Source organism: Abramis brama (genome assembly GCF_963993115.1).
Source record: "Abramis brama genome assembly, chromosome: 21".
In the NCBI taxonomy this organism is placed as follows: Eukaryota; Metazoa; Chordata; class Actinopteri; order Cypriniformes; family Leuciscidae; genus Abramis; species Abramis brama.
The window spans coordinates 6,690,100-6,712,134 of NC_139983.1; the positions used below are offsets into that span (position 1 = coordinate 6,690,100).

At 37.8% G+C, this 22,035-nt stretch overlaps 1 protein-coding gene across 2 annotated transcripts in view; it reads right to left on the bottom strand.

Moving 5' to 3' along the window:
- Positions 1 to 20,710: 20,710 nt before the first annotated feature.
- The window catches only part of prkd3 (protein kinase D3), an 81,436-nt gene continuing 80,111 nt past the window's right edge, over positions 20,711 to 22,035 (bottom strand). For both annotated transcript variants that reach the window (XM_084096042.1, XM_084096041.1), the window contains exon 19: positions 20,711 to 22,032. In XM_084096042.1, the coding sequence (XP_083952168.1) occupies positions 21,859 to 22,032 (174 nt within the window). In that variant the 3' untranslated portion in view covers positions 20,711 to 21,858. The remainder of the gene's footprint in view (positions 22,033 to 22,035) is intronic.

Below are 22,035 nucleotides of genomic sequence, written 5' to 3' on the forward strand. Positions count from 1 at the left end.
TCTCAAAATTCCGTCCAGTTGATAATACCTAGAATATCAAAATCGACTGCAGGCGGTAGATCCTTTTCCTATTTAGCACCAAAACTCTGGAACAGTCTTCCTAACATTCTCCGGGAAGCAGACACACTCTGTCAGTGCAAATCTAGACTAAAAACGCATCTCTTTGACCTAGCATTCACATAACACATAGACTTCTATAATTCAATGTTAGGCTGCATAGATTAGGTCAGCCAGAACCCGGAACACTTCCCATAAATCCTGATGTACTCGTTACATCATAAGAAGAATGGCATCTACGCTAATATTAGTCTCTCTGTTTATCCCGAGGTTTACCGCAGTCCGCCGAATCCAGGCCGTATCCAGATCTGATGGAGGACCTGCGCCTGGACACAACGACAATGCAGTCCTGAAGTGTCAACTAGTTTCTCCCCTGTGAAGGCCTCCTTCCCTTTACCTCTGTACAGATAAGACGTTGTTGGGATAATTCTGGTTCGCGTGGCTACGCGGAAGTGATAAAAATTTTGTATTATAAATTTTAAGGCCAGACAAGTAGTATGTTGAGGGTTGATTTGTAGGGAAGGACTACACGCCTGCGCACATATATATTCAAACGCGCAAACCTATAGACTAAACACATAATACGCATGTGCATGCCATCAGCGTTTTCACAGGTTCTCGTTTTTAAAGTTTGCGCAGAGAGAACATAAGAGTTTTCTGTTAGAACGGTGTTGTGTTAGCGGCCCCTAAGTAATGGTCATTGCGGATGGAGGTGGTTATGTACTGTATGATAGTTCTTTCAGCCCTGTAGCTCATTTCTCATAAGCTTAACTGATGGTGTTACAACTCACCCTATGTGAGCTGCATCCGAAATTGAATAATTCCCTACTATATAGAAAGAAAAAACAGTATGTGACAAAAGAAGTCTGTTTGAATTCACTGACCTACTACTGCCGAGATTCTGAAGTGTGCATACAATTGACACTTTGCTATCCCATGAGGCCGCACGGGAGAGGATTTGTGAATGGCAGTGATGCAACGTAAGTAATATGATAATGACAACATGGCGAATATAGTACGTCCAGATTACATAGCCTACTACACACACTCATATTATATAGAACATACTCTTTTAGCAGTCGCAAAGTTAGTACTTATTCAAAATAAGTGTCTACTCAAGAGAGTATGCGATTTCGGACGCAGCCACAGTGGTACATTTTATGTCACTAAATTATTAATTACCAATTGTTTAATTATTGCTTGATTGCTTAAAGCTGCAGTCTGAAACATAGACTGTATATAACAATGGACGTTGTGTTCGTTTCTGAAGAGCATTTTTGAAGCCCAAAGTGGGCGGATAACTGAAAATGGGCGAAAGGCAAAAAGGCGGGATTAGCTGAGGTGACGTGACGCTAACAGACAGCAGACAAGCGACTAGTAGTGACAGCAGCGGCAATCCACCTGTCACTCAAGTGACCACGCCCTTAATTATGCAGAACTTTAATATAATTTAAACGGAGGAGTTATAAAAAAATCACCCCTCCTCACAGTTGTCATGAAGGGCAAAATTAGCTATATAGTCCAAAACCACTTTTTGTACCAAGTCAAGTCAAGTCACCTTCATTTATGAAGCGCTTTTAACAATATAGATTGTTTCAAAGCAGCTTTACAGTGATAATAGTAAATTACAGTAACAGAGATTGTTTTGGCTCTACAGCAGCTCTAGAATAATGTTATTGTCCAGCTAGAGTTAGTTTTGATTGATTGATTCACTTCCGTTGCAAAGATCATTAGTTACACCAGGCTGTAAACACATTTTTTCTGTAAAGTTAAAAGTTGCCATTTTAATATGGGGGGTCTATGGGATTGACTCTCTTTTGGAGCCTGTCTCTATTGGCCAATCGATGAATTGCAGTTTAAGTCACTTCCGCATTGGCTTCAATAGAGAGACCGGAAGCTTGCCGGCTTGGTCCGAAACTATTGGTACTCTAGAGGTTAATAAACAGAACTGCATGCGTCTTGCAGAAGAACATTGTAAAATAGTCCCAATATAAACACTTATTAAAGGTGTACCGTAATGATTCAGGGTACTCGCTAATTATATACATTTTGTACATTTTGAAAGTTACAGACTGCAGCTTTAAATATTAATTGATTGCTTGGTTATTTAATTATTTCTTAAATATATATGCTTCGATTGGCATTAGCTTATGCCCTATTTTACATGTAAACGTGCCTTATGTGTGTCTTTGCAGGTATTTTTGGGCTTTCTTTTAAGTCCATATATGTTTAATTGTATAAATACAAATAAAAGAACTACACATAATTTTTATCTTTGTTTTTTTGTACCATGGGTGTAAAGGAATAATGATGGCACTTTTATTGTATATGTTTATTAATATTTTAGTTAATGATTTGTAAGTGCATCATTAGCTAAGTTTCCATCCACTTGTCAATCGAATTATCTGAAATTAGGTAAAAAAAACTTGTTTATGCGAATAAAACTGGTGAAAGTGTGTTTCCATCCAACGGCTTTAAAGCGAATAAAAACCTGTGCGTAATGACGTCACATGCTGTTTTGCGATCAAATTGGTATATCGAATTGATTTGAGACATTTTAAGGTGTTTCCATTCATTTTCGCACTGAATCGCACAACATTCAAGCAAACATTTGCGAACAAAGTTTTGCTAGACAAAATGGATCGCGCCATCAACCAACAAATGATCAATATTGCACAAGTTGTAATAGTGCTTATGTGCCAACTGATAGCGACATATCAAGCTATAGGCCTAATAAGAAAACAACGACGCTATCAACACATTGCTATGATGATGCAGATGCACGTAAATGCCCGACGATATTCGGCAAATAACGTTTCCATCAGCGTTTAGCGCATAAGCCGTATATAGATCAAGATAAAATCCGATGAGACCGAACGTATTTCATTTGAGTCGACATTCATGAAATTCAATTGAATTTTACTGTTTCCATAAGGCATTTTTCATTCGATATCACTTAATTCGGATAAAAACGTGTGGATGGAAACATAGCTATTGTGTCATGACTTTACTTGAGGAGCCACATCATAATTCATTCATTATTAACTAACCATACACTAACATCAACTAATGGCTTGTTAATGCATCATGTCATGCTTTACTTGAGGGGGCACATCAATACTAACTCATGATTAACTAACCATACACTATCATAAAGTAATGGCTTGTTAATGCATGACTGTGTCATGACTTTACTTGAGGGGGCACATCATAATTAATTCACTGTTAACTACTTACCAATTTCAGCTCATGGTTTATCATAAACTTACTATCAAATACACATGTACTACAACTAGTATTCAGCCCAGTTAAGTGATGTTGTGTGGCTTTTCCAGAAGTCAGAGATCGGAGGTACAGTATCATCACGGCCTGTGTCTGGATGGAGAGTGAACTACTGATCCCAGCAAGCGTTCCCCTGACCTTAGTTCATGTTTCCTGTTTGGCTATGTTTTTTTGGGAACCGATTCCTCAGGAACTGTTGTAAGTCACAACAGTTTAGCTCTGGGAAAGAGAACATCACAAAACAAATTAAGACTTTTTAAGATAAATTATTAGTGTATTTAGTATTTTCTATGTTTGATAAGGAGGATCAGTGAAATTAATGACAAACTAATATTGTGCCTTTCAGTAATGTTTATGATGAAGCTGCTGATGTCAGTAGTTTAAATTATGACTAATAAATTGTTTAAATGTATTTCAAAGTAAAAATATTTCTTATTTATTCTTATGGAGCCTGATTGATTTAGTTTACCCCTAAATGTTAATTAATGCATTAACTGTCAAACATGTACTAACATGTTTAAGGCTGCTATAATTCATGCATGAATCATTATGACTCCTGTAGTAAGTTAAGGATCGCTATTCAATGGTTCATGATTAGTTAAAAGAGTTTCCGCAATGCTGAAGTTTACCATTGTTCTGAAGAGTAGGCATAGAGTTTGTTAGGTTAAGTTGTGGGTGGCTACATGATGGTATACATTCACCATTTGAGCAATGACAGATAATATCTTACTTGTTCATTATATTTGCATGTTAAGTAAGATACATTTAGCTTGTTTTATGCTAGCTGCTAATTTTAACTGGTTAATTTTTCATTTAAGCTGAATTGGTTTCAGGGCCACCACTCATGGGGCATTGTCATTTATTAATGACGCAAAGAAAAAAAATGAAAATACATAAATAATATCCAACCAACATTTTTTTACATGTTAGTATTATCATATGACATCCCCTCCAGCCAATAAAAATAAAATCTTTGTGCCATGTTCTTGACATTTTTGGCAACAAGAAAGTGAATGAGACATTAGCACACAGGCTGTTAGGTCACATGCTGACAAGGCACCACAGGTGAGTTAATTTTAGAGTAAAATATATCATTGTAAATCCAAATTTCTAAAGTTTCTAAAGTTTTTGGTCATTTTTCATGGACACTTTGTAAAATCAACAACTCAAAGACCAAAACACCTGTGCATCATGCATAAATGACAAAGTCCTTTAAGGGGATACATATTTTCTGTACCTTTTCCAGAGAGTATTTATGATAGTGACGGCACTGCATCAGAAAATCAGAAAATAAGGGTGTAGTAGGAAAGGAAGAAGCTGAAGTTCAAGGAGGATAGAAGCAGTGAGGGTGATGGCAGAGATGAAGAATACAAGTCATAAATCAATGTGAAAGTCAGACATTTTGGTACATTATCCTATGGCAGTTTGGAATATGTGATCCATACTACAACCAGAAGTCAGGAAAGATGCCACTGCTTATTGGCCTCATTACACTGACAAGCAGGGATTGAGCTTGAGTTTGAGTTTATTTGACATAAAAAGTAGCAATACAACTGCATTACAACTTCTTGGCAACCTAAAAAAGGTCAAAGGTCAGATGTAGAAAAAAAAATTGGAAAATGATTTTAGCCTTAAACTTGCTGTGCATTTTCTAGACCCATAGAGGGTTAAGATTATTTAAAACTTTTTTTAATAATCTACTTACAAATTTCTGTTTATGCTATTATCAGTTGAACATGATTTCACTAGAAGTTGTCAGTTCAAAATGAATGATGCAAACTGCAGTGTTAAATATGTTTTGAGTGTATTGTGCAATAATTAGATTTGTGATCATCTTTAATGAATATTAAATGAAAGAAACTGCACTAGACAGAACTAATATAAATCAGCAGGTTATCTTGTTTTAATTTGACCCAAATATCTGACTGTTTAACCTAAAATTTTACACTCCAGGAATTCCTCAATTAAGGTGTCTTTGATCGTGGGAACTATTTGAACATATAGTGGGTTTTTTTTGGTTTTTTTGCATCACTAGCCCTAATGTACATTTGTGAGTCATATACATGCCCTGTATGTTTACTATGGTGCACAATGTACCTAAACTTGCATTACTCTGATAATGCATTTTTAATTTTAATTTTCCATCTACTATGTAAGAAAAAGTTACCCAAATGTTAAAAACAGTGTTCATGTTAATATTTGTATGTAATTTGCAAGTATAGCAAGTTGTCATTTAGCTGATGTTCTAAAGTTCATGACATTATTCCTAGTCCACATGAAGCAGACAGAGGTTAGATGCAGATTCAGGCATGAGCACATGGATCACTCCAATGATAGTCTTCTTTTTTTCATGACAACTCAGCCTTCCAAACAACATTCGCTTTTTCACATTGAGGGTTATGCCTAATATTTAATTTACTTGTTTTAATGGGCATCTGCATTAATCATCTTAAATGAAACCAGAGCCAAAAATCAGATAGAGGGAGAACATAGGATTGCAACATTACAAAGTCCTGATTCGAACCTGAGCACAATGGCTTTGGCGAAATTAACATTTTAATGATAGGCATACACACCACAAAGATGCTCTGCCCACAAAAATAGTTTTCTCTGAATTCTATGAGCAGAATGCCCTCTAGTGGCGAGAAAATGAAATGAGGTCTGTCCAACCCTTCCAAATAGAATAGATGATGGTTAGGTTGCAGAAAAACGAGTTTGTTTGTATTCCACTGGGGTTTAACTATATCCGTCTATTTTTGAATCATTAGTTTTATCAACCGCAGAAATTATAGATAGGATATATATGGTGCATTGCATCACTTTCAAAGATCAAATTACAGTAAACTGTTTTTTTTAAAAGAGTTTGTGCACACATCACGAATAATTTTAAATTTATATCATTATATTATATATTATTATAATATATATGTCATCGTTTTAAAAGATTACTGCAGATCTCAACTCTACATTTCCATAAAAATCATTGCACGTATGCTAACATAACCAGCACACATATGCCTTCATGTGATGCCATTAATCAAGATTAATGGGCTGTGATTTAACCAGCACATATGCAAATGACTTATCATGTCGTCTCATAATTGACTGAATGAGCTTTTAATCCCTCAATGGAATCTATAACAAATGTGTCTAGAAAGATCTTAGGTAATGCAGATGAGAATGAATAAGACCTCCAGGCTCCCCTTTAACTCTGCTTCCCCTTCTGGAGAAGCATCTGGAGTTCATTTACCCATATTTACACAATATGTGCATTTAAGCACGTTTTGATCTCTACGTTTTCCCTCAATCTTTCCAGCATTTAATGGACTGCCAAGCCTTACATCTAGATTGAGGCTGAATCTACAGCAATAAATCTTTCCTCACGACCGCAAGCACAGAGCTCTGCTTCTCAGTGCTTCATGGTTTGTGTGGCATTGGATGGGTGTACTTTTCCTAAAGGACTGGTCAAAGCAGCGCTGTCTGGGGCCGTGCCAAGCCCTGTGGCTGCAGTCTGCATGGTAAAGATGGTATATTCCAGGCTTTATGGAAAGTGAGACCACGTGTGTGTGCTCCTGTGCAGTAAAAATGAAGTGAACATTCAGTCATTCATGATGACTGTGAGCAGGTTGGGATGAATGATGATGATACAAACAGGGGCATCGATGGACCTTTTTAAATGGTGAAACTGCTGTGCATGTTGTGATTTTATCTTTTAAAAAATGGTACAAAAGCTGTCCCTGTGGCAGTACCCTTTCAAAAGGTACATGTTTATACCTTATATACCCCCTAATCTAGTACCTTAAAGGTATCCTACATGTGTACCTAAAGTTTACATATTAGGACCTCAATGGTACATTATTAGGCTACCATGGTTTGGCCCCTGTGACAGATTTTGTACCTTTTTTTTGTTGTTTTTTTAAGGATCAGCACCAAACTATCTCTCTGACCTTCTGAGTGCAAATACACCAATTAGATGTCTGAGGTCATCTGAGAGTCCAAGTTAGAACCTCTCATAAGTGTTTTGATTTTTCCTCTTTGCATTCCATTGTGTTTTAATTTATATGCACTTTCCAATGTTTTGATGTCTATTTTAGTTTAACTGTAGCTACAGCACAGCGGTCAACAACTATTACTTTATAAATACCATTTGTTCCCTTTCGAATGGGAACTCACACTGCATCCTCTAGAGGACACTATGGGGGAATGCCTCCGGCATGACCGGTGTCTTAAAGCGGTCATCGGATGCCCATTTTCCACAAGTTGGTATGATTTTTTGGGGTCTTCATGTAAAGTTTGTAGCATACTTTGGTTAAAATTCCTCAATGGTTGTGTAAAACAACACCCTTTTTACACCCGTTTCGGTGCATTTCTCTTTAAATGATAATGAGCAACTGCCCACCCCACCCCTCTCTTCCATGAGGGGTGTCGACACAAGACACATAAAGTGCTGCCTTGGCGGACAGTATACAAATGGCTGAGGATGGAAATATGTTAATACGGGACAGTCCATAAGTGGTCCTGGGCAGAGCATGAGCAATTTGACATCATATTGCTCAGAAAATCCGAACGGCTTGATTATTGAGAGTGTTTAGACTTTTTGAGGATTAAAAAAAAGGAGTGAATGTTTTTTTCCATTGTATGGTGGTTGTTTCCACACACTGCAAAGACACATTTATATGCAAACACCATATAAAAGTGAATTTTGCATCCGATGACCCCTTTAAGCACTTCTCTAAACATGACAATTGCATTGGCCAGTAACAGCCATGGCGTCATAACTGGTGTGACTGTGAGTATAAAAGGGCGCCTGAGGAACACGTTGTCCTCTTCTTTGTCTTTAGGGATCATTTGTTGTGACCGATATCAATTTGTAGCAGTAAATGAAGAGATCACAAGTTCAGTATGGAGTACCACAAGGCTCAGTACTAGGACCGTTGCTGTTCACTCTGTACATGCTACCCTTGGGAGATATAATAAGGAAGCATTGCATTAGCTTTTTCTTTGCGCCCTTACGAAACTTACTAATTCACAAACTTAACGGAATAAAAAAGTGGATGACTAGTAATTTCCTACTACTTAATTCTGAAAAAAACAGAGATTCTAATTATTGGACCAAAAACCTCTGCATGTAATAACCTAGAATACTATTTAAGACTGCTCTGTCAAGTCGTCGTCATCAATAAGGAACCTGGGTGTGCTCTTTGATACCAATCTTTCATTTGAAAGTGCACCAGTTTCACCTTTGGAGTTGTTCGGCACATCCGTTGAGGCGGTGGTCGGTAAATTCAAGGAGGGGAGGTACCTTAGCATCTTTTAAAGATTCATACCACGCAGTCCATGCACAAATCAGTGGGGAGACCTGGCCCCTCTCAGTTTGTGGATCAGAGACCGGGTCAGAAAGCAGGTGTGGCTACCCGTGGCCCTCCTCCTCCAAGGAGAAGGTCACAAAGGAGGCGCGAGTCGAGGAAGAAAATACGAGAGCTCATCCAGTGGATCACTTCCCGCGGTCAGCACTCCAGAGCTGGTAGATAATATCCACCCTCCTTCCCTGTTCAAAGACTATAACATCTCTTTCATCCCCCTGTTGGTGTGACAGTGTTTTAGCTAGGTGGGGTGAAAGATGAGCCTCTTTGATAAGATTGTCTCTGACATAGAGTGTAGTTAGGCCTCCTCTCGGTTTAGAGAGACGTTTTTGCTGAGGCTTCCACTCTTTGAGCTCTGTTTAGCGAGTATGGTTGAGCACAGTAGGTCTCCCCTCGCTCTTGAGGATCGTTAAGCAGAGTACTTCGCTCCCAAGAGCTCTGTTCAACGGTTATATCAAGTTGATTGGCTCTGTGAGCCTCACTGATATTTACTCATTTCTATTTACATACACCACGGGTCCCCTTACATTGAAATGCGCCAACATGTTTCTACAGGAGCCTTAAACGGACAAACGCGTATCGTCACTATGTTGTTCTTCGTGCAAAGAAACTAGCTAAAGTCAGCAAATAAAACACTGACACAATGATGAACAAGTAACAATAATATTCACAATAACATTTAGTTTTACTGAATAATTAAGTAAACATAATTTCTTACTTCATCTTTGTAAAGAAACCTCATTGCTAAACTGGCTTGTCCACATCTTGACGACATCTTGTCCTGTCGGCCACCGCAACTTCTGTTGGTTGCAATTCACAACCTGACCACTAGATGTCACTAAAAATCACACACTGCACCGAGTGGTTAGTGGTGTTCGTTTATGTTTCAAAACAAGTAGCGTAGCGAAATACAGTTTCTGTCGTGTTTTATTTGGCATTTTGTAAAATCCCATTGATTTCCATTGGAGGACTCATTGCTCGTTGATATTACTGCGCTACCGGAAACGGAAAGAGGGCTGTTTACATTTGGTTGTAGTCTTTTAGGTCTTTTCGCTCGGTTCTCTGTCTCTCAGAAGGCTAGCGTGAGCAGAGCAACGGAAGTTGCGGAAGAGGGGAAGTTTATACGCGGTTGTGAGGTATCTGAAAAAATAGTTCCACTATAGAAAAATAAACTGATTGAAATCATACATTGCACCGATATATTTGTTTTTAATCATCAACGAACACCACTAACCACTCGGTGAGTTGAACAGTTTTGAAAACGAACGTTAAAGGTTGTTTTAAGGACATGCATGGCCATAGACTCCCATTCTAAAGCGGTCATGGGCAATTCTAAAATAGTCGAGACAGGAACCATTGTCAAAATTTCTTTGTCCACCACTCTTGTTCATCCAAAACAAACTACAAAATAGACTCAAAGTGTTAAATACCGGAATTATCCTTTAAGGAATGTCTTTTTTTAAGTATGATTCCAAGCTTTTGAGCTGTACCCTTGGGCCAAGCCTTTTTTGGCCCTGCGAGTGAGGGAGCAAGGAACTGTATCTTCCTCGTTTAAGGTATGTAGCTTGGGCAATGGCCGTAGGGAATAGTGTCACTGACAGCTAGCTGGTGAGTCCTTTAAGGAAATTTTGACTCCCTCAGGTTGGTACTGTAGATTCAATGTTGAGTGCTTATGTCACAAAGGCATGCAATCTCCTCAGCGTGGTGGAGTGGGTATTTGTTCCCCATAGTGTGGATGCAGTGCAAGTTCCCATTCGAAAGGGAATGTCTCAGGTTACGCATGTAAACATGGTTCCCTGAGAAGGGGAATGAGACACCTCGTCCTCTAGAGGACACTATGGGGAATAGCTCCGACATGACCAATGTCTGAAGCACGTGTCTAAACGCACATATCTGGGATGCCTGCTATGTCTCCTTCAGACAAAGTGGATGACTTGTTTCTCAGGCACCCTTTTTTACTTACAGTTGCACCAGTAATGACGTCATAGGCTGTCGCTGGCCAATGCAATTGTCGCATTTAGATACATGCTTCAGACATCGGTCATGCCAGAGCCATTCCCATAGTGTCCTCTAGAGGATGCAGTGTCTCATTCCCCTTCTCAGGGAACCATGGTTACATGCGTAACCTGAGACGATATGATTTATCAGTGGTTTAGAATCAGAACTAGTGATTTGTGAATTAATTAATATAATTGGTCCTTCAGGTTTATAAAGACGTTTGTGATTCATTGTGATTCAATTTGATTCATCCGGACAGTTCAGTTCACTCACACAATTGAATCGTTTGTAGCGGTTTCACACATGCCAGACAGCAACATAGTGTTGGCCCAGGTCTGGCCCACATCTGGGCCATGTGGAATCCACATATACCAGATGTGGGCTGGATCTGGGCTGACATGTTGTTGTCTGGGAGCGTAACGGGACACTTTAAGACAGAAAACAAAACTAGCGCTGGATTAGGTGATATTTACTCACAATCCATTGTATGAAACAAAACTCACAAATGTATTATATTGGTTGTGTGTCTGCGATGAAGCAGGTCTTTATTGAGCGTGCAGCTTCTGAAGTAAATAACATGCTCTGTACTGCAGGTAAAGTCAATTTATATCCACATATCCAAAACAGTATCTAAAAAAAGAGTATCAAAATATGTGGAAATGTTTTTTTTTTTTTATGTTTTTTTTTTTTTATGAGGGCTTGTGGGCCAGTACTTATGAAAGGCTAGAAACGCTCTCTTGGAGTACAGGCAGGTACTGGACCTACTGATTTTCATATACAGTGTCACATTCACCTTCATGCCATTCCAAACCTGTTTGCCTTTTTTCTTTATCCACAAAAGAAGATATTTTGAAGAATGTTTGTAACCAGACAGTTTTGTCTGCCATTGAGCATTGTATTGTAAAAAAATAATGAGACATTTCTTGAAATATCTTTATGTTCCATGAAAAAAAAAAAAAATAATAAAAATCAACAAGCGTTGTTATTTTAGTGTTGTTGAGTCTTTATAAATAAATAAAAAAGTCTAGTTTTATGTTAGCTCATATTATTCTGAGAATGATTGTCTTATTTCCGATCTCAGGCCTGTAGGTCCCTTATCTAAACCAGTTTATGATAAAAACCAAATGTATACTTGGTTTGCAAGATCTGGTCATGAAATAAAATTTATCTGCCCCGTTTTCCTGTCTCTCGAAGATGAACACTTATCAGTCAGCCATGTGGCACGCCGCACATCTTTAAGCCATTTTGCGGAGAGAGGAGATAAAGAAGCTCATTCAGGGTCCCTTCATCTCAGGGGAAGTGGATGAGACTCACTCTTAAGAGACTGACTGACAGCAGACCTCTGTGCGCGCTGTCTTCAGTACGCTTTAGTTCTGACTCTTTTAACGTGTTTTGATAGATCTTAAATACCTGCATGCTGAACCATTCAAGCTTTTTAATTAAAGAAATAGTTGACCCAAAAATTCTCATCCTGTAATTCATGCAATTCAAAAAAAGGTCATTCAATAATAGCCAGTGGGGTTCAGTGTTGCTTAGACTGCAATGTTTTTCTGTACAGAACCACATGGAGTAAATTTTATTTTATTTTTATTTATTTGTTTGTTTGTTTGTTTGTGGTGAACTATCCCTTTAAATCCTTGTAAAACATCTCTGCATATAACACTACTGTTCAGAAGTTTGGGGTCTCTTATGCTCAACAATGCTGCATTTATTTGATAAAAAATAATAATAGTGAAAACAGTAATATTGTGAAATATATTAACAATTTCACATGATCATTCAGAAATCAGGGAGGGGGGGGGGGGGGGGGGGGTTGGAGGTGATTGTATGAGCGGTTTGGACGACGACACACATGCGTTATATAATTGCATTGCATACAATGTGTGCTTGTCAACTAGTCTAAAATTAAGAAACCCCTAGAACACATTAAAAAATATATATAAAAAAAGATACAAACATAGGAACATTGTGTACAATTAAGATAATATCCAATATCCAAATATGATACTAAATCCCACAGGGAAAGGGGCTTCTGTTTGTGACGTGCTGTCTTTGCATTTAAACATTGCACATTTTAAACAGGACACGCATTAGCTGAATAAATGTTAGCCAATACAAACATATTTATAGAAAACAGTTGACAATGAATAGACAGGAGTCCAATAATAGCATAACGAATCACTTATTCTAAAAATAATAAAAAAGTTCCGAATCCGACATAATGAGGGCTGTGTTAATAGTAAAACGTCCGTCATTTAACGAATTTTAAAAGCAGGGATGGATAATACAAAATGCTTTTTGACAAAAAAAAAAAAAAAAATCAAGCAAGAACAAAATTTAAACTTAGCCCGTCAATTTTCATTTTACAATGATCAGTAACACTTTAGAATACTGTATCTTACTTACTGCATAACTTATCAGGAATTATTGAAGTACTAATAGGTAATTCTTCATTAACTACTTCTTCACTATTGTTAACTACTAAGGAAGATGTGTTAACTAATCAGTATGTAATATAATTTTATTGTTGTGATAAGTAACAGTTAGTTAATCAATAACTAATGAATTCTGTCATACCTCCCTATGAGCTATTATTAATTATCTACTAATTAAGGTTCAAGAAAAATAACTAAGAAGTAACTAACATACAATGCCGATATGGTGCATTTCTTCAGCGAAATAAAGGTTTGTGTACGTTTTAATGAATCTATAAAATCATTACTGTGCAGTAAATCATGTTATTTTATGCAAGGCAACATACAAGGACACAATATCAGTTAGCTAGCTAACGAGTCTGTCTTTTTTGCGTGATGGAAACGCCTGATGCCTTGCATAAAACAAATGTTTTTATTTCTAAAGATCCTAAAACATCAGATGTTAAAATATGTTCTTAGAGCTGTGCACTGTTTGTTTATGGGCAGGTTATGGAGTCAGTAACAGCATATTTTGGCTATGAGTGAAACGTAGGGCGGCGGTCTGGTAATTCTTTATTAATTACTAATGAGTTCCCTATATTTTCACTTTAGAATACTGTATCAGGTTCTAAGTAATTCCTGAAGAATGATCTAATAATTCTATATTAATTACTAATGAGTTCCCTATATTTTCACTTTAGAATACGGTTTCAGGTTAAAAGTAGCCTAATTCCTGGATAATTATTTGATAGTTCTTTATTAATTACTAATGGGTTCCCTATATTTTCACTTTAGAATACTGTATCAGGTTCTAAGTAATTCATGAAGAATTATCTAATAATTCTTTATTAATTACTAATAAGTTCCCTATATTTTCACTTTAGAATACTGTTTCAGGTTAAAAGTAGCCTAATTCCTGGATAATTATTTGATAGTTCTTTATTAATTGCTAATCAGGTTATAAGTAATTCCTGCAGAATTATTTGACAATTATTTATGAATTACTAATAAGCTCCCTTTCAGTTTCCCTCAGTCGTTGCCTCAAATACATGAATTTACTCAATGGCATATGCTGAGGAAAACAGACACACACAGTACTTTACAGGTATATTAAATATAAAAAACTAATCTGAGGTAAGTTGAATGGGGTTCCTTTCTGAAGTTGATTTCTTACAGAACACACTCAAAAAACCACACAGGTAAAACCCTCTTTAACATTGTATGCATTTGTTAAAATTGTATTTTCATAATACTGCTTCTATTAATAACATTAGTAAATAAGGAAGGTCACAACTCAATGTAGTTTGTATGACTGTTCATTAGTTACTTCTTAATTATTCTTCTTGAACCTTAATTAGTAGATAATTAATAGTAGTTCTTCAGGCGGTATGACAGAGTTAATTAGTTATTGATTAACTAACTGTTACTTAACACAATCATAAAATTATTTTACATACTGATTAGTTAACACATCTTCCTTAGTAGTTAACAGTAGTGAATAACTAGTTAATGAAGAATTACCTATTAGTTCTTCAATAATTCCTTATAAGTTATGCAGTAAGTAAGATACAGTATTCTAAAGTGTTACCCAATGATCTTCTCTCTGTGCGCGCGCGTCCGTGTTTGTGAGAGAGCTCGCGCAGCACTGATACAACGATACTTTTTAATCCATAAGTAGGCTAACTAACGCGCTAGTTTTCATACAAAATAAATATGTAACATAATTAACACAATAACGTAACACATACGTTTCTCAACACTGAGAATGAATGAATAAATAAACGCCTGTTTCTCCAGACTTGCGCTTATCAGTAGGCTAGGCTAAGTTAATCCACGAATCACACCACTTTCATAATCACTAAGCCATAGCGATTTCAAGATTTATAGTTCAGCATTACTTGAGCATTTTATTATTTGCATGACTGAATGATGTCTTCCTCTTTTTTGAGTGGACATGAATAACTTAACGGCGTATTTTAAGATAATCCATTCGATCTGTGTGATCATCGAATCCATAAGATTAAGTTAACTCAACAATCAACTTTCCACATCGACCCCAGGCCGTTTACCTTCAGAATCAGGAATCAGAAGTACCGTACTGTAGGCTACTGTCCTCGCTTATGAAATCAGTCAGGCGGCGGCCGCGGGAGAGGAAGGGGGATCGAGCGGGAATCTTTATTGGTGTCGATTTTCAGTCTCGTTTTAATGATAGGCCTTACGCATCTGTCAATCATCCCCGCTTGCTATTTGGGGAATGAACCCAGCGCTATGATTGGTCGAACTCTTCTTCTTTTGCTGTTGCTTGATTTGAGGACAGCGCGTGCACAGAGGCGTCACCAGGGGCATGTTCAAGTTCAAAACGGTGCGCAACGTTTTGCTACGGTTTCCGGGTTGAACGTCATGTTTCCTTGAAACGGCGTGCACCGGTGTGCAACGGGGTTTGAGATACGTTTTCTCTTGTTTGGTGGGTGTGTCAGAACTGCAGTCCAATCAGCAGCAACATGTATATAAAGCACGCGGTATTAAAGTGAACTCGCACAATGGGTTCAAGGAAAGTAATTTACAAATGTGTTCGATGTATACGCAACAACTGAGGATATTAGAAGCCATGTTTGTCGTAAGTTTTATTGTAAAAATATAGGATATCAACATAATGATGTAGTTTTTAGCTTCATTGCAAGTGTATGACATTTGGTATAGAAATAAACAATTAAGTGCTTTTCCTAAAAATGAGAAAGAAAATACAGGGTATTAAAACAGTATGAACTACAAATAAAGTCAGTATGTGAGACTAAATAGATGTGTTTTAGTCTGAATTAGGTAAGATGTGTGCTTCTATTTCAGTTTCAGCAATCCCTTCACTCGATTGGGATGTTCTCTTTTGTTCTGGGCGGCAAGTGCAGTAACTGTAACATCGGCCATATTTTGTAGTATTAAACACATATTTATACCGACTTCATCAGGCTCCGAAAATTCTTCACAAAGAACACAAAGAATGGCCTTCTCAGATGCCATAGTTGCAACTCTTACGTCATCAGAACAGTGTGTTCAACGCATCACCGTTTCTGTTTAAAAAACGTTGTGCAACGTTTTGTCGGGGCTGAACACAGCCCAGGTTTTTGCGTAGTTTAGAGTGACAAATCGTACCAGCGTACTTTGAAGTCAAAATGCGTATCCGCTACGCAAAATGCGTACAGGTTGGCAGGTCTGAAATCATTAAATTATCAACACCAAATTATTATTATCAGTGATGAAAACCGTTTTTGCTGCATCTTTTTAGGATTATTTGATGAATAGAAAGTCCAAAAGAATAGCATTTATTTAAAAGAAATGTTCAATCTTTTGTAACATTATAAATGTCTTTACTGCCACTTTTGAACAATCTAATGCATCCTTGCTGAATACAAGTATTAATTTCTTTCTTTCTTTAAAAATAATCTTATTGACCACAAGCTTTTGAACGGTAGTATATGTTCAATATTTGTATTTACTTACAGTAAGTTTACACCAAACTTTTTTTCTCATAGTTTAATAGGCATGGCATTATGGATTTCACACAATATAAACTCAGCACAAAAAAATAAGTCCCTTTCTGTATTTTAAAGATAATTTAGCAAAATCTAAATAAGCGTTACAGATCTTTATTGGAGAGGGTTTCATGCTTGCAGCTTGTTCAATGAACCATAAACAATTGCATATGCTCCTGTGGAACAGTCCTTAAGATACTATCCGTTAACAGGCGGTAGACAATTAAGGTCACAGTTCCAATAACTTAGGACTGCAGATGTAGCAAATGTCCATAACGTAAGACGCCAGACGTGTTCGAGAACTTGCAGTGACTTTGTGTAAGAGTGGAGTAACATCTCACAGCAAGAACGGGCAAATCTGTCTCAGCCCATGAAGATGAGATGCACTTGTAGTGCTTAAATCAGCCGATGGAAACCAGATCCTGACTGCTACTTGCGACATTGACCCCCACTCCGTTCGGGGACTCATTTTTCCATTTATGTTCATCAAATGTCTGTGAAACTTGTTTATGTCTCAGTTGTTGAATCTTGTTATGCCCATACATAGTCTACATTTACACGGTAATACATTTGCTGGAAATAAAATCAGTTGAAAGTGAGAGGACATTTCTTTTTTGTTGAGTTTATGTGCTAATCTCTGAGTAACATGGAGACATACCAGCACATTTAAATATGAAAGTAAACTAAGCCAGTGCTCTTCTGTTTCATAAATGTGAGTGTTGTGAGGAAAGCCACAGTGCCTGATCTCAGCGGGTACATAACTGCATCCAGCTGCTGTTGACTGGAGCTGATTTGTGGTGTCTTACACTGTGGAGAACTGCTATGGAGGACGGACACACTGATAAAGGCTGGCCCGCACTAAAAGATTTTTAAAATCTTATCAGATTTACAAAATGTGAGACCACAAACATGACAATAAAAAAATAAAAAAATTCATTCCACGTTTGTGAAGTGCTGCGATGTGATCAAGACAGCACACCATACATTAACAGTGTCCCTTCACAAACAACCAGAGTCCCGACTGTGAACAAGGGAAATCTGGCAAAATCTCTTGCCTTCAAACGTGACTTTAGACTAGAGTAAACAAACATGGTGGAGGACTAGACTGAGGACTCCAAACATGGAGTTTAGACTGTTTTTTACTGAAAATTCACAGAAAAAAAAGAATAAAATTTGGAGGATGTTGTGTTATGCCTCTGACAGCTCGCTTTCTGATTCGGTATCTTCTCGTTCCACGTGATGATCTATAGCAGGGGTGCCCAATCCTGCTCCTGGCGATCGACTGTCCTGCACAGTTCATCTCCAACCCTAATCAAACACACCTGAAGCAACCAATTAAGGTCTTCAGAGCAGGTCAGGATCACTTGAAAATTAAAGGCAGGTGTGTTTGATTAGGGTTGGAGATGAACTGTGCAGGACAGTCGATCGCTAGGAGCAGGATTGGGCACCCCTGATCTATAGAGTGTGCACATGTTTGTCCTCGGGGTTCCCCCCACACAACAGGATTTCTCATCATAAATATTCAACATGTTGGGTATTTACCCTTTGAAATAAGTGCGGCCCCAACGTTCTTCTGAGTAGTTTCGGTCACTCTTAACACACCTCACACCACAGAGAAATCTGATTAGATAATCTGTAGAACCATCAAGACAATCGGGATTTTGGAATGGGAGACTTGGGCACGAAATCGGCCTGATTATCTTGAAGTGTGTGGGTGCCTTAAAGTCCCCCTGTAGTCAATAAATGTATCCCTTAAAACTCATCTTTGATCACCAAAATGATATTTATTTTTTCCTTGAAATAAAATTATTCATGCCTTAAAATAGCTTGAATGTAACTCTGCACCCTTGCCTCATTTAGCATACGCGGTTCTATGAATATGCAAATTATCCCCGCCTCCACTCACTCACAGCAGCTCAGAGATCCACTGGTTGACAATCACACGTTGATCTGATTGGTTACAAGGTAGTTTGTGACGTCAGAAACACCAGCGATTTCAAACCGCGTTTTTGAGACTGTCTTTGGTTCACTGCAGTTTTAAGGAGAAAACAATGCATTTGCACATGGTTTGTCTTAGAACATATTAAAAACACCACATAGACGTATAAACACCATTGCAAACTTGATTTTCACCATAGGGGGGACTTTAAGATCACCAACACAGAAGCAGAGACCCAAAAAACAGGCTCCTTCACAAAGTGTAAAAACAGTGATGCCATGATGTCTAAACGTGTGCCCTGGTTAAGGCTGGTAAATGTGGTCGGAGATAAGCTCATCTTTCCATTGAACACAGTTCTGTCATGAAACTCTAGATGGCGCAGTCCTTAACTTAATCTGCTTGCTATCACATTGTTCTCTATAGGGCACCGCTGATTTGTACTCCAGTAGCATATTTTTTATATATTCATATTTTTCAGAAACCCTTCACCTTCCCCAGCTCCACCTATATAGATCTGCAACAGATTTGGTAATAAATTTATGTACAGCAGCAACATGTGTTGCTTGCTCACAGCAGAGTGTTGTGTATTTATTGGCAATAGCAAGTCTCGTATTAGATCTATTCCACAAAGACCAAATATATCAACATTGTCATACACATTACCATGCCAAACACTGATGATACATACACTTGTGGAAAAAAAAAGAGGTGCTAGCCCACAGTTGCCAGGGTATTAAAATGAAGTTGCTAATCTAAATGGTTTTAGTGGGTTGCTACGGTTGTTTGGCACAAGTCCAAAGAAGTAAGGGTCATGGAGACGCGATTTTAAAAATGCTGCACTTCTGTGAGGAGTGGTGCAATGGTCAAAGACATCCATTTAGCGAATGTTTAAACAGAAAAATAAAACAATTGAAAAGCAATGCAATAAAACACAAAAATTTGTTATTTTGATCTGCGAGTGCTTGGCCAGTGCTCTCACTTGAATTAGGCTATACTTGAACACAACAACATGCAAAGTGGACATTGCATCGCTAGAAACTAATAACTGAATGCAATTACACAGATTGGCTGAGAACTCATAGCTAGAATCACATAATTATGTTTAAGTATTTCTGGCCTTATGCTTTGTTCACACATGGCAATTTACTGGTAATGTTATAACTCTTCATCCCTGCAAATTTCCAGAACTGTTTTACCCATATTTCTCAAAAGGTCTTGTTCACACAAGATCTGTAAACAGAAATTTTGTGGAAATTTTGCAGAAAGAACTAACTGTGTGAAACTGAGCCTAGTTTCTCCCAAGTTTTGTTTCTCCATTCTGTCACCTGATTATGTTTTGGTTCCTTGCTTTTGGCTTGCTTAGTTCAGGACACTTAATATTCAACAATATTATTGATCTGCCTGCATTGACACCATTATGAGAACTGAACTGATCTGGACAATGACATCACTGTTTTCTCCAAAGCGGCTGTGAAGTGAACTAAATTAATAACTTTTTTACAACAAAATGAAACATCACTGAACTTACTTAAGCTGGACTATGACTTTGTTGCATTATTTTCCTGTTATCACTGTAAAGCTGCTTTGAAACAACCAGTATTGTAAAAAGCGCTATATAAATAAAGGTGACTTGACTTGACAGCTTATGATATTCTGGTCCTTAGACATGATATGACCCAGGTCCCTCAAATATTCGTCCACAGTATTTTGCCAACAATTTATGACCTGCCGAGGCTATTTGTAAAATCAATCTCTCCAAGGGGCAAATCCAAAACCTTCAAACTGAAAAATCACCCCACACTCATGGAGTGTATTTTTTTATTGAATCAGGATGTACTAAAATATACAGAACACTGACACTTGCCAATCCAGCGGCAACATAGAGATGCAATGATTTAGAGAAATCCTCAATTCTTTTCTCCCAGATTTCAATGTGTATGGAACAGCTTTCATTTCATGGACGGTGAAAAGAAACGGCATAGAAATGGCTTATTTTACCCTGATATTCATTCATTCTCGCTAGGGTGTCTGTGTGTGTCTGTCTGTCTGTGTGTGTGTGTGTGTGTGTGTGTGTGTGTGTGTGTGTGTGTGTGTGTGTATAGAGGAATGTGGGTACAATGTACTGCCCAGTTTCAGAAACCCAATTTATCCAGCTTTATTTTAATGTTGTAGGTAGTATTTACAACAAAAAGTCCAAAAATATTTTTCAGATTTTCCAGTTCTGGGATTCATAGTTAGAAAGGTTCATTCTTTGGTGCAGCACATACCACAACAAAAAAAAAAAAAAAGAAAGAAAGAAAAAAAAGAAAAGAAAAAAGATAACACTGTTCATCTTCTTTCTCTAATAAAAGTTGTTAGCAATTATTTTCAATACATTTTTTTTTTTTTTGTATTAAAAAGAGCTTTGCTAATAGGTCATACAGCTTTCTCACAGTAGGCGTTTGACCAACACATCTCTCTGCACTGCTTAGCTGTTATTAGACTTTAAGACTGCAGTATGAGGAATAAATAAAAAGAATGGCTCTGTAAAGAATGCAGGACAACAGCTCTAAAACGACGCAAGAACAAGAGTCACGACAGACACAAATGTCTTTGGTCCGAGGAAGATAATATCTCCCATTCCATCTGACAGATTCAATTCAGACATTTATTCAGAGTTTAAACACACTGTAGCTTAGGTGTAGTTCTCATTTTATCCGCCGATCTTCTGGGTTCTTGAAGAATGGTGTGCTGTCATCTCACATAATTCATTTAATTGTACCAGCTGCAGTGGTTGTATTGTTTAGTGCAACAACAAAAAAACGACCCTTTTGAAATCATTCAATCTGCCGTAAAAACGTATGTTGTAAAATGAAGTAGAAAATAATAGAACAGGAATTAAAAAATGCATGTTCCAGTTTGATGCATTCAAAATGAAAGGCTGTGAACGACCACATCGCTCTCTCTGTTACTATCCTCTGTATGATTGTAACGTGAGTTTCTGACATAGTGAACACACACCTCGATAAGAAACAAACATAACAGCACCTTTTGGAAAAGAACAGTCATTAAGACTTGAATGCACTTCCAACGAATACTTCCACGCTCTGAAACAGGATCCACAGTTTCCATGACTCTCGCTGACATCCCGAGAGCGCTCAACCTCGCTGGCCTCGAGACAGTTTGCTCTCCTCATCGTCCGCTCCAGATTGCTGATGTGTTTCAGTCTCCATAGCGACACACCATTAACAGGTTGCTGTCTTCAAATGACCCCGTTCTTAGTTCAGCTCGTATGGCCACTAGGGGTCCTCGTCCATATCGTCCAGGTTTGGAGCCATGATGAAGTGCTTAGGGTACATCAGACTGTGCTCGAAAGCGTACTTTTCCCAGCGCGCGTCATCGCTTTCGTGAGTGATGTAGCGTTCCCCTCTGCGCGTCTCAAACTCTCGCAGATCAAGCCACGTCTGGTAGTCCTG